The 13,425-nt window shown below is 48.4% G+C and overlaps 1 protein-coding gene across 2 annotated transcripts in view; it reads left to right on the top strand.

Moving 5' to 3' along the window:
• Nucleotides 1-13,425, top strand: part of ADAM12 (ADAM metallopeptidase domain 12) — a 353,192-nt gene that overhangs the window by 252,287 nt on the left and 87,480 nt on the right. For both annotated transcript variants that reach the window (XR_006701751.1, XM_045439195.1), the window contains exons 7-10: nt 2,570-2,635; nt 3,701-3,772; nt 8,500-8,669; nt 11,462-11,546. Coding sequence is in view for 1 of the 2 variants with exons in the window: in XM_045439195.1 (XP_045295151.1) it covers nt 2,570-2,635; nt 3,701-3,772; nt 8,500-8,669; nt 11,462-11,546 (393 nt within the window). In the remaining variant the exon portion in view is untranslated. The remainder of the gene's footprint in view (nt 1-2,569; nt 2,636-3,700; nt 3,773-8,499; nt 8,670-11,461; nt 11,547-13,425) is intronic.

Raw genomic sequence — 13,425 nt, 5'->3', positions numbered from 1 at the left:
TTTTGCTAACTTTTTATTGTCACCCCATCCCCTGGCCCCTCCTGGGAGGTGAGCCTCGTGAGCACTTTAACTTAGGTTGTTTGTCCGTCCCCGTATCCCCAGCACCTAACATCACGCCGAACACAGAGCTGCAGTAAATACTTGTGGGGCGAGTAATGATACACAAATAGTCTGGCCCCTATGGGGAAGGAGGTTCGATGAGAGTTTATCGAAACCCTAATCTCAGCTTGTTTTTCTGACTTGGGTTGGGTTAAGTCCCCAGGGCCAAAGTTCTTGCTGTAGCATGTTGGGGGATATTCTGTCTCCGGGAACTTGGCTGTGACGACTTCAAGAGGCCCAGGAACTGGTTCCCTCTTGAGCAAGACTCCGAGAACGCCTCGGTCTCCACCTTGGAACCGAGACTGTTGGGCCACGTTCAGGGGCTTATTATGTTCCTGTCTGTTTGGGGAAGGGCTTTTGTTTATAACCCCGACAGTGAAAATTCAATCAAGCAACCAGTTTCAAATGTTGCTCTGCATATCAAAAATTTTACATACGATGTTTTTTTTTTTTGTTTTTTTTTTAAACTGGACGGCCCAGATAGGTCGAAATCATGCAGAGGTAATTTAAGCCTCTCTGTGTGCCGCTGACGGAGGAATGAATGTTCGCGGCCATGAGGCGGCCCCTCCCCCATGGCTTTTTATTATTATGTGGTTAGGCTTCTCTCTGAGCTTGCAATTCTCTGAATTCATGAGAAAATCTGGACTCCTCTGAAAACTGCAGAGACAGGAAAATTGCGTTCATGTGTTTGTTTTCATTATCTGGAATTGTGTATTTTCTAAATGATGATCCAAGGCCACTTGGAAAAATCCCCTGGTCATTCATTTCACCCCTTCGTGGTCTGAAAGGTGTAAGTGCCTGCACAACCAAGGCCCTTCCTGCGAGTTTTTCAACAGGAGATTAATTCATTTTTTCTGTGATAGAGCTGTATTTTCTCCTGGAGGATTCGCTGAATCTGTTCATGATTAATCGCAGAGTCGTGGGAGAAAAGGAGACTTCTCCGTCTTTCACACCGCGATAAGGGAAAAGGGCCAGACCTTCACCCCTTCCAAAGGTGTCGCATTTGGGGTACACGAGCGGGTACGGCCGGGGCTAATCTTTTCTGCCGTCTGAGTCCACAGCTATCGCCATAAAGCCTGCCCGTAACACGTGGTCATGAAGCTTGACTTCTTTTCTCATAATGTGGTAAAAATATGAGCAATGATACCTTTTCCCCCTTCCATAAGGTTTCCAGATTTCTTGAGGGATACCTAAATTCATGAATCAGCACAGCTGGGCGGCGAGCAGGAACACTGCTACGATACAAACATTTTTCTTGTAAAAATCCTGTTTTGAAGATCCCGGACTGATGGGGATTTGTTTTATAAAAGATGTTTCCCTCAGGCTTATGTGACTGGCAAGCTGATTCAAAGCATGCCTTGGTCATTTGTGCCGTCGTCTGAAAGCATGGCCAGAGCACAAGAGCTTTAACGGGGCAGCAAGATCGTTAACGCAGACACCAGCCCGTCCGTCGCGGGGACCAAACCCAGCTCGACCCCCGTTTCCTCCAACTGCCTTTCATTGCAGAAACAGAAGGCTTTGTTTTTTTTTTGTTTTTCGTGTGTGCTTTTGAGACCACCCTCCAGGAATCGCTCTTTTTCTCCTAAAAGTGCCTTTGGGATTCTCCCAGTAATTCACGGAAGAGTGCAAATGTTTTTTGAGGAAGCTTGATTAAAATGTAACCCACTTCAGAGGCTGCCTTCACTAGTCATACGTCTGCCATCGCCCTCTCCTCCGTGCCTGCCCCTTGGTGCACGGTGTCTCTATTCCTTTCCGCTCCTTCACCCTCCCCAAACCCCCTTCTCCAGGGCCTGGAGTTCAGTCTTTCCGTTCTTCCTTTCTTGACACTGTTTCTTGCTACTCTTGATCCTTTCTGGTTTTACCCTTAGCACCTCCTTCTTGCCCGACTCTGTTCCAGCCTGGCCGTCCCCCATTGTCCGGACCACTCGTCCTTTGCTTCTAACTAGATTTTCGCATGATCGGCCCCGAGGAGTAAGCTGCCTGAAACGGGCTATTCAGTGTTGCCCCCAAAAGTAGGCCATAGAGGGGAAGGCGACACAGATGAGACACTGGATGGCATCGTCTTCTGTAATGATCTTCAAATGTGCTGCAGGTGGCTCAGAATGAATGGCCATCGGCTGGCTGGGGTTCCGGAGAGTTGCTTTGGTCTGACTCGTCTACGTGCATGTTTCGTGTAATAATGTTCTTGATTCGTTCTCATCCCGCCGCCATCAATGAGTCAGAGGGCAGGCGGGATTCCTCTTGAAAGATTTCCCGGATGGAAATGGAAGCCGGTCACCCATGTGGAGAAGGTTTTCCAGAGGTTGTCAGGGTTGGAGGTGAACTTCAGAGGGGACAGGGGTAGGGCCGGTGGCGGTGGTGAGGATTCTCTCGCCTCAGTTAAAGGGTGTGGGTCCAGAGATATGGGCAGTGTTCTGGAAGCCGCGGAGAGGTGTTATGGGAAATTAAAGTCTGTGTTTACTTTTGGCAGCATAAAAGAGAGACCCTCAAGATGACCAAGTACGTAGAGCTGGTTATTGTCGCGGACAACCGAGAGGTAAGAGCTTTATAAAACTTCTCGGTACAGTTGGTTAAAAACAGAAATAGGGAGAAGAAAATATTGAGCAAGTTATCCCTCGCCCTGATTAACCTCATTTTTTATGAGCCCTTAAAAGCATTGGAAACAACCCGTTGAAGCGGTTTCCTAGTATTATAACGTATGAAATATTAAAAATGCACCTGATATTCCAAAATAATGGCAAGGGCTGCAGTAAAGGCAGGACTGCCCTGTGGCTAAGGTGCCCAAACAGAAGTATTTGGGGGAAATGGCAGATGGCTTGAGAAGGTATTCTACAGCATTTGGGGGGAAAGTTGGGTTTAAAAATGTCCGTCGCATCCCAAACCAAAATGAATTAACGAATGCAGGCTGCGGGGACACGGCAGAAAAACTGACGTGTGCTTCAGTGCTACGTTAGCTTTCTTCCTTCCATTGGTTTCCGGTGAGCTGTTTTGAGATGATCTTCTCTGAATTCCTTCCTCACCTCTGCCACATGGTCTGAATGAGGTGACTTTTTCTCGTGAACTCACTTGACACCTGCGAATGAAACAGGCTTGACCGTTTCTCAGAAAACTGTTCCCGTTCAGGAAGGTCAGATTTGAGGGGAGAAGGGGACCTCATTAACTTTTCTCCCTTCTCCTCTGCCTTGTTTGACTGGTTGCCATGAGCTTCTAGTCCTTTTACTGTTTCATTTTTAAAAACAAATATAAAGGAAATTTCTGAGGATGTTAAAATCAAGTTGATGATATGAAAAATGGCTTTGGACTGCCTTCTCGCTGTCTGTTCTCTCCGCCAAAACATGTCACAGCCTCCACCATTTGTGAGGCTGGAAAAATCACAGAAGTTGCTGTCTCCTGAGCGCTTGGCTTGGGCAAATTTCAGGGAGTTTCAGAAAGTCCCCAGACAGGGAAATTTACTCATCAGGATGGGAACTCATTTCACCGTAAACTGGGGAGGGCCCCGGGTGGTGTGTGAAGCCCAAGACTTCACATTTCCAGGAGCTGGGAAGATGAGATTCGATGGATATTCTTGCCGTTATTAATGCTGACATTTAAAATTATTAAGTTTCAGAGGCAAGGAAAAGATCTGGAGAAAGTTAAGCAGCGATTAATAGAGATCGCTAATCACGTTGACAAGGTAAGTTCTTCTTGGGGTAATTAAATCACTCAAATCACGTAAATGTTTAGAAACGAGCTGCAGGGAATGAAGCACACCTCGTCTGACTTGGCAGTGAGATCGGTTCTGCCTCTGGTCCTGGGCTGGAACTCGGACTTCTCCTTCCTCTGAGCACAGAATTCCCGGGCCTGGAACAGCTACAGGAGATGCACGCTGTCTGGACCGCGGTGGCCTGGGGCGACATCTCCCTCCAGACTCTCTTCTGGCCAGAGACCCAGCGTGAGGGGGCCCCTCCTCCATCAGAGCCGGAAAACCTGTAGGACGCATCCGACCCTCTGGGGAACTCCTAAGTGGGCCTCCTCCCAGGTCTCCCCGAGTTGCTCCCCAGGGCCCCCCCCCCCGCCCCGAGGGCAGGCTGTCGTTTATAAGGGGCACGAGGGCTCCAAGGTCCGGAGACACGGCCATTGGCTTTCAGTTCATTCGGCTGTTGGAATATCTCCCCTCCCCACCCCCATTCAAAGAGGTTGGGAGCTTTGGCAACCAACCTTGGCAAAGGTGGTTCAGACCTAGAGGAAACCCCAGAAGCCTGGTCTAATCCCGGGAGTGTGTGCTCAGCAACACTCCCTACGCTACCTGTCCACAAGCAGAGGGCGAAGCTGTGTGAGCACCTGCCCTTCTCCACGTACCCCACGGAACAGAGCCATCAAGCTGTCTGGTGCTGGCTCTCGGTCTAAAATGGCTTCTCACACCCGCCTGCACGTTGGAGTTGCCTGGAAGCTTCCAAAGGCATCGCTGCCCGGGCACCTTGGCAACTGGGGGGCTGTTAATAACTTGCACCGGTAATCAGAGAACAACATACCTCGGGAAAGACCTGACGGACGGCATGGAATTTGCCAGCCTGGCTGTTCTTGTGTTTCTGGCCGAGAGAGACTTCAATTGCTGAGCACCCGTAGGCGGGCCGCCCCCAGCAGACCCCGAGGCCCCTGCTGGGGGTCCGCGGGCTCCTCCGGATGCTCTGTGCCTCCGAACCTGCTCACTGAGGAGCCCTGGGCTCGGGCCCGTGTTCCAAGGTTCAGTTTTGCATTGCTGCAAGTGACAGCATCTCGGCCCCAAAACGACGACTGCTCCAGGGGCAACTTCACGTTAACAGCTGCCCGGCCGGCTGCGTTGGCCTGAAGGGAAGGGGGAGAACGACAGCCCAGGCCGAAAGGCCAGGCAGTGATTTAGTGCAAAGGTGACCTTCTGAAACCTCCAGGCCACTCCCCCCACCCCCCACCCCCGTAAGTAAAACACAGGAGGCGGGTCTGATGCTCAGAGGCAAGAGCGAGGCCTGGGCGCTGGAGCCGAGGGATGTTCCCCAGGTCCTGATCCCACAGGGCAGGGCAGGGCAGAGCCGTGACGCGTGTGATCGCCCAAGCTTCGCCTCTTTAACCTCTCACCTCCAGTCTGTCCCACGTCTTCTCCAGAAGTTAGCACCAGCCGCAGGTCCGTTAGCGCTGACCCTCTGTGACCTCCTTCTGGAAGGGCTGGTCTTCCGTGCGTTTCATTTCTGCAGGTACCTCCCCTCTCACGGGAGTCTTTGTTCCCCCTCTCCCGAGCCGGTTGCCTGAAGGATGCGAGTTCTCGTGTCGGACCCCGCAGGGGCTTCCCTTTAACTCCACCCATTTTTTTCAGATCCGTTTCTTCCAGAAAGCCTCCCTTGAGCCCTCAAGCACAGCCCCCTCTGAATCCCTGGTTTCTGCCCTCTCTTGGGAGTTCAGTCTGTTGGAGTGAACTGTCCTAATGGCCAAGAGTCCCCAGCCTTGAGCCTCTTGCTGACCTCTGAGCAAGGGCAAGGGAACCCTCATCCTTGTTCTTGGTGCCACTGTGAGCCCGGCACTCAGCAGGAGCCGAGCAAATCCTTGTCGCCGCTGCGTTCGTGGGCGAATCGATGCCACCGCTCTCGGATGGTGTCCATCCCCATCCTGGGCTGCGTGGGCCAGGCCGAGAGCCGCCAGGCCCCCGTCAAGCGTCTCCCCAGGCCCGCAGTCACAGTGGGTCATCTTGGAAGGGAGCCTGAGCACTCGCACAGAAGTGGCCGTGCTACATAGCAGTTTAAATCTGGGCGCCAGGCCCACTTTGCTCGTGTCCACATCCCGGCCACGCCAGTCGTGCCTTGAGCAGTTGCCTGATCCCTCCAGGTCTCGGTGTCTCTGAGTGTAAAGTGGGGCTAATGCTAACTCTTGGTTCATGGAGCTGTCGTGAACACTAAGAGAGCTGCGGCGTGGAAAGTCCTGAGTGCTGCGCCGAGGACGTAGTAAGTGCCCGCTGCGTGTCCGCTGTGGTTATGGGTATCAGCCATCAGCAGCCTGGGAGGAACGCTCCCCGCAGGCAGGATTGTGTATGATGACTCAGGAGGAGTAGCACGCACGACACTTGCTCAGTGACGCCGATTTGGAGAGGAAGGACCATGTGTGATATGCTGACGTGTGAAGTCTGTTATAAGGATGTGACCCGAGAGAGCCAGCAGAAACGGTAACCCATCATGGTACGAAAAGCTCCTTGGTTGGCCAGCACCAACATCAGCTCTGAGAAACAATGACGTGTAGTCCCATACAGACCTTGGTGACCCTTCCATACAGCCCTCATTGGAGGCAAACAGTGTCCCCTTCACAGGTGACAGCCCTGAAGCCCACATAGGGCATTGGCTCTGAGGTTGTCGCTTAGCAAGGCGGTGTGAGCATCGGCACTGGACTGCTTACCCATCTGCCTCCTGATCACTGTTACCTTTGTGCCTGACACAGTGGGAAGTGTGGTCCCTCTGTCAAAAGGCAGCAGCCAAGACGCATGCCATCAGGATTCCAGAGGAGTCCGGGAACTTCATTCAGCCCAGGAAGCCTGGCTGGGAGCTTACGAGTAGATACCACAGACAAGACCAAGCAATGCTTTTTTTTCCCCTCTCTCTCTAATTAATTTAAGTTCCAATTAGTTCCTTTAATGAACTATTGGTTAATTGCAGTATTGGTGTCAGGAGTAGACTTCAGTGGTTCATCATTTACATACAACACCCAGTGCTCATCACAAGTGGCCTCCTTCCTGCCCATCCCCCACCTAGCCCATCCCCCGCCCACCTCCCTCCATCCACCCTCAGTGTGTTCTCTGTCGTTCAGAGTCTCTTATGGTTTCTTTCCCTCTCTCTTTTTTTCTTCCCTCCCATATGTTCATCTGTTTTGTTTCTTAAATTCCACATATCACAGACGGAGCAATTCTTGATTAAAAACAAGCTGTTGGGCAGGATTTGGGTCGAAGCATTGTCTCATGAACTTATTAATGTAATGCCCATAATTGTCATCTGCTTGAAACCCAGTCGATGTTCTGCGATGTAGCTTGTGTCCCAGTCATACCCTTGTGCTCACCAGATGACCGCGGGGAGACGAGCAGGGGAAACGGAGAGCCTGCCCTCCGCGGGTTCAGCACCAGGGTCAGAGGCTCACACTTGGGGAGCTGATTGCCCTATGGCTCACCACATTGGAATGGGGCTTAACCATCAAATGCAGAGCTTCTGTGACTTGTGTTACTTGTTGGCCCGGACCCTGGTAGAGGAAAAATGGGACGAGCTCACACCTGGAGCTTAACTTTGGCCGCTGTCATCGGTCACCTGTTTCTGCCTGGTTACCGGGCGTCTCAGAAAATGAGGACCTTTCCATTGTGTACCACCTCACCCCTCATGGGCATTGGAAGATTTTACAGCCAGCCAGGTGATCCCGTGTCCTCACCCCCCGGGTCCTGGGCACAGAGCCACCTCCTTAGCATAACGCACTTAGGGGGCAGGAAAGTAGTTGGGGGCAACACGGAGTTCTTCCCTCTGCCCTGACCACTCATCTTGCCCTGGATAAAACTATCCCTTAGCCATTAGAAGAATTGCTCGTCCTACCTCTGACCCAGGATGATCTGCTTGTGGAGGGAGGGCTGTGGGTTGAAGTCAGGGATGTGTACAGACGGGAGACAGAATAGCAATGACAATACTTGCCCTGGGCAGGGTACCCGAGACTTTCTATCACAAGGCTGTAAATGAGGAACTTCCTTTAGAAGATCTTTCCTGTGACACCTCTGGTGAGCTAGCTTCTGGCTGTGAGGAGAATGGTCAACGAAGTTCCGGAAGAAGGGTTCTGCTTATCCCTTTATTATTCCGAAAGATATTGATTTGTTCATTTGATTAGAACCTTCTAGGTTGGTTACAAGTGACAGAATGTGATCGTGTCAGCCAAGTCTGAGTCTTTGCTGAAAAATTAATACAGATTCATTTTCAGCAACTCGTAGGTAGAACGTTTTGCTTAAAAGGAACAAATTATTGTCCTTGGCAGAGTGTCTGAAAAAGCCTAATTCCCTCATTGTTTTTCTTGCCGTAGTTATTAACTGGCTGTCTTTAGGCACAATGTGACTATGTTAGCAATAGTAACACATCTATATGCACATGTTAAATCACCAGTGAACTGTGTGGAACGTGTGCTTCCATACCAATAAGGGCAGACGTCAAAAAGCCTATTAACTTTGGCATCTAACTGGCCAACCACATTGGAAACCCAGTTAACACATCACTTTGTATCAGACACTGCAAATATTTCTTAAATTCTAACGCCACAGGAACAAGGGAGCAGAGAGGGATTTTTCTCACCCGGGTCAGTGAGGTTCACAACATGCAAATATGGACTAGTCTTCGTTTGAAGTTCTTATGAGTGTGATCCCCAGAGGATGCCTGTCTCGGTCAGTTTTACAGACCACTGAACATTCGGATAGTGCTGGTGGGCGTCGAGGTATGGAATGACATCGACAAATGCTCGATTAGTCAGGACCCGTTCACAAGCCTCCACGAATTCCTGGACTGGAGAAAGATGAAGCTTCTACCTCGAAAATCACATGACAACGCCCAGCTTATCAGGTAGGGCGTTCGTGGTCTGTTCTTTGCTCGAAGAACGCGTGACCTCAGCAGCCCCCTGTCCTGGCAGTCGCTGAAGCTGCACGCCTCTCTACAGAGCTCACTGGCTTGTACAAGGGTGTTTCCCAGCCCACAGCAGCGGGGCACACGCCATCCTGACCAAACTGTGGGTCTGTTGGGAACGTCTCCCTTTGAACCCCCTAGGAAACCTATCCCTCCAAGAGACGTCTTATTTTCTTTTTCCATCACCTGGATGTTTTCCTCTATGCAAATTTCTCTAGTCTTTGTCTTGATATAAAATTGTCCCGAGTAGGCGATTAAAAAAAAAAAAAAAAGCTCATTTTCTTTCATTATTACTGAAAAATGTTTATGCAAGATGTGAGGACGATGTATTAGGATGATTATTGCCAGATGCCTGGAGAGAGGAAATGTTCATTCCTCCTCCTGTTTCTCTAGGACTCTGGTTTTCTAGATCAGAGGACCCCAGCGGTCTGCATTCTTTCGATCGCTGTGGACTGAGCATCCATCAGGAAGCCAGCACCCTTGAGGTGCTTTTAACATAACGGTGACCAGTACTGTAAGGCTCCCTGCTCTCAGGAGTCCCCAGTCCGTTGGGAGAAGGTGACAATGAACAAGGAAATTGCAGAGAGTGCTAAGTGTCACGGAGATAATAAAATGAGGGAAAACACAGCCATAATGTAACATACTATATTAGGAAGATATTCGGACACCTTTATATTTAAAGGGAAAAAAGTGTAATCATAAACTGAATTAGCAAGGAGTGGGTTTTTCCCAAAGTGACAAACTTTTTATTAAGACCCTTAAACCTTATTCTTATGTTCTCATGTAGCTCACATCCCTGAATTGAAAGCTTCAGGGTCAGAGACACTTGTCTTAGGCAAATTGTATCTAGTTTCTTAAAAACTTATAGAAAGCTAAAAACCATTCTTACCCCGTCCTCACTTTAGAAAATGCCTGCATACAAACCGAGGCTGTTGGCATTCCCTGATAATTTACTTTGGCCATTTTCACAGGGTTGTTTGTTTTTTTTTTTCCCCGCCTTGGATATTTGTGGTCGCCTCATATTTTATGCATTGATTAATCCTGAACTACTAAAAGTACATTTTAGATATTCTGAGTCAGAGTATTTTGTTTTGATTTTTTTCCCCAAACGGAGTCTGTCCAACTTGAACATCTGGAAATAAATTAGCCTCTTATATAACCTTATTATTTATATGCATATATAATGGTATCTGTTAAAATGGTCTATATGGATGTAAATACAAAACCTGTAACCCCAACTGCTGTACATATGAGTATGACAGGACGGACGGATGGACAGATGGATGGATAGATACATGCATACATACACAGATGAGGTTTTATATATACTTACTCCTTTTTGTCCAGTTGAATGCTGTCAAAATAACTAACTTTTCAAACAGTATGTGTATACCTATGTATGTACATGGCCAAGATAACATGAGTAAGTCATTTAAAGATTTAAAAGAGATTCCCTTAAAGAAGATTCAACAAATACAAACAATGTGGTGTTTTTTTTAATTTTTTAATGTTTATTTATTTTTGAGAGACAGAGTGTGAGTGGCGGAGGGACAAAGGGAGAGACCCAGAATCCCAAGCAGGCTCCAGGCTCTGAGCTGTCAGCACAGAGCCCAATGCAGGGCTTGAACCCACAAACCGCAAGATCACGACCTGAGCCAAAGTCAGACGCTTAACCGGCTGAGCCGCCCAGGTGCCCCACAATGCCATTTCTCTCTAACAGATGGGAATGACCTTGGACACTTCACTGACTGAGCCACGCAGGCACCCCTGACAAATACAAACAATGTTTAATTTGTAACGCAAGAGGGTCGAATGAACAACGCTTGCATGAGACAAGCCTTGATGTCATTGGACTCACTGATCAGGTTAAGAATCCACGGTGGGGTGGGGGGGGGGGGGGGAAGCCGGTACCTGAGCCATAACGTCCCCTCCTGGAAACTTCCTTCTGGTGTAGTAAGGCTTTGTGGCTGCTTCTTCTACATTGACCCCAGAGGAGCAGTCATTTCTCTGCTGATTCCCCTTTTGCCAACTACGTTAGCATCACACTTTAAAGAGTTCGGGTTTCTGGCCTAATTGTAACGTCACACAGGAAAGCAAACTTCAGCTACAACAGGAAGTCTAGTGAACCACCACATGCATTTCATTGAGTTACCAGTGATTCTCTGTGATGGCCTCAGCACTTCATTAGTAGGCATTGTTCAAAAGAGTAGCTCCTGGGGCGCCTGGATGGCCCTGTCGGTTCAGTGTCTGACTCTTGGTTTCAGCTCAGGTCACGATCTCATGGTTTGTGGTCAAGCCCTACGTCGGGCTCTGTGCTGACTGTGCAGAGCCTGCTTGGGTTTCTCTCTCTCTCTCTCTCTCTCTCTCTCTGTCTCAAAAATAAATAAGTAAACATTAAAAACAGCAACAACAACAAAAAAAGGAGCAGCTTCTTCCAGTCCACGGGGAATAGGCAGGATACGACTTGTAAGAACAAAGGTCACAGCTGGTCGTTGGCCGAGTCTCGCAAACAGAAATCTGAAAGGAGTATGAGACCACGACGCAAAGTCAATTTTAAAGGAACCGAGGCTCCAAATCACCTGCAAACACCCCCTCATGTGGCTGTTTTCATTTGGGTACCTCTTCTTGCTTTGACTCTTACTGGGATGCAGGAATGTCCAACAGAATCTCAAACGTTAGGAAATGACTTCATCCCGTATTAATTTAAGAATGGCTTTTTGTCTGTTTCCTAGTGGGGTTTATTTCCAAGGGACCACCATTGGCATGGCGCCCATCATGAGCATGTGCACAGCAGAGCAGTCCGGAGGAATCGTCATGGTAAGTCAAGGGCACCAGGGAGCTGATGTTGGTGCCCCAGACACTTCCCTCGCTGTCTCGGGACAGCCCCGCTTTTATCAGACTCGGTGAAATGAGGCCTTTTTCTTAAATGGCTTTTAGATGTAATTCCACCTTATTTTCTAGCTCCGTTGATGATCTTCCATACCCCATAATGTTTCAGGGACTCTTTATTAAAAACACCAAGTCACACACAAGTGAGGTGAGTGTGTAAAAATAACTCAGTGGAAGCCCGTCGGCCCCTTTTTTGGAGAAGTTTCAGCTGGGGTCTTGGTCCAAGAATTTCAGTCCAGGATGCCTCCCGGCATTGGGATGAGCCAGGACACGGGGTTGCCTTCCTCATTCGGTTTCTTAGACAGACTGTGGTCTCACCAAACATTACTACCAGAATGGTTTTCTGATGGTTCTGCGTCCAAGGCCCAACAGCCAAAAGTCTGAGGTTTTTAACTGTTTACCACTGCACATGCTTGACCCACCTCCTAGCCAGTGTCCAATTTGTCTTTATAATAACATTAATCTTGGAAGGCAGATACTTAGGTTTATTGATTTGTAAGGATATTTTTGTCATGTGGGCTCTATACGTTTACACAAGGGAGCAAAACAGGAAGAATATTTGGGGCTTGTTTCTTACGAATTTAAGAGGGAAAGAGCTTTGGTATGCTACCCAACAGGGGACTCCTGTTCCACGCCATCCGTTACTTAGAGAAAAGGTTTCACCTCATGCTGGTGCTGTCCCTCTTCCGAAAATACAGCGGCCCCTTTGCACCAGCCCTCAGCCAGGGCGTGTTCTCGGAGACCAGTCTGACATCTCCGTTGAACGAACAGAACCTTGCCCTTCTAAGAAACCATGGTTTCCTCCACACTCTTTTTCCAAACAGAACCTTTCTGAATACTCCATTGTATTAAGGAGCAGAAGGAGTAATGTTCCGCTGACTCTTATTTTCCTTCCGTACTGCCCGACCTAATCTTCTTAGTGAACATACATAACAAATGTTGTCTCTTCTCTGATAAGTGTTGCTAATTCCTATAAACACGCACTGAACATATAAGCCGGAGAGGCCTTTGGGAAAAGCGTGGTCACTCTGGATTTCTGGCTTGTACAAGCTACCTTCTGGTTTTCTTTGAACTTACAAGCCCTGTGTGTGCTCTCCACCGTGGAAGTCCCTGGAAAGATTGCTTTTTGTTGGTGCCAGGTTAATTTCAAGTCAGATCCTGACTATATTTTTACAGAGGAGCCTGTAAAAGTTTGAGAGGGAATAATTTTCTGTTTCATGGCTCCATGGTCAGTTGCTCCTGACTTTGCCACTTAAAATGGGCATAAATATTTTTTAGAGCTGAAACTGAATTCCTCGTAAGCATAGCAGACTCTGCCGTTTGGGGTGTTTAAACATTTTTATAACCATTCTGATCATACTTAAGTGGCTTTCTTCGGTTTGTATCCCTTATTCTGTTTCCATACAAGCACTTGATCAAGATTCCTCCTTTAAAAAGCATACAGAAAAGCCTGTTGTTGTTTTTTTTTTTTCAAATGGATGAAAATGAACGTGGCAGATATAAGCAAACATGTGGACTGCAGTGGCAATCAGGTCGAGATCAAAGTTCATCAACAGGAAATATGTTTGACCTACATGGCAGCGGTGAAGGTCATCCTTAGGCACATCCTTTGTCTGCTCCACTTAGGAGAGAGGCGTCAAGTGGGACGGAAAGCCACAGCCCCTTTAATTCTATAAAATTCCTGAGATAAACGAGCTCAATGTTTTGGCCAGACCTGAAACTTCTAGACTCACATTCTCCTATTGTGTCTCTGGAATTAAGTTCATGGGTGTTCCATGTGACTATGCCTGCTTCAAGGACTCACAAA

This window comes from Leopardus geoffroyi, chromosome D2, assembly GCF_018350155.1.
Source record: "Leopardus geoffroyi isolate Oge1 chromosome D2, O.geoffroyi_Oge1_pat1.0, whole genome shotgun sequence".
Taxonomy (NCBI): Eukaryota; Metazoa; Chordata; class Mammalia; order Carnivora; family Felidae; genus Leopardus; species Leopardus geoffroyi.
Note: the sequence above shows the minus strand (reverse complement) of the source record. Positions and strands in the feature narration are given on the sequence as shown.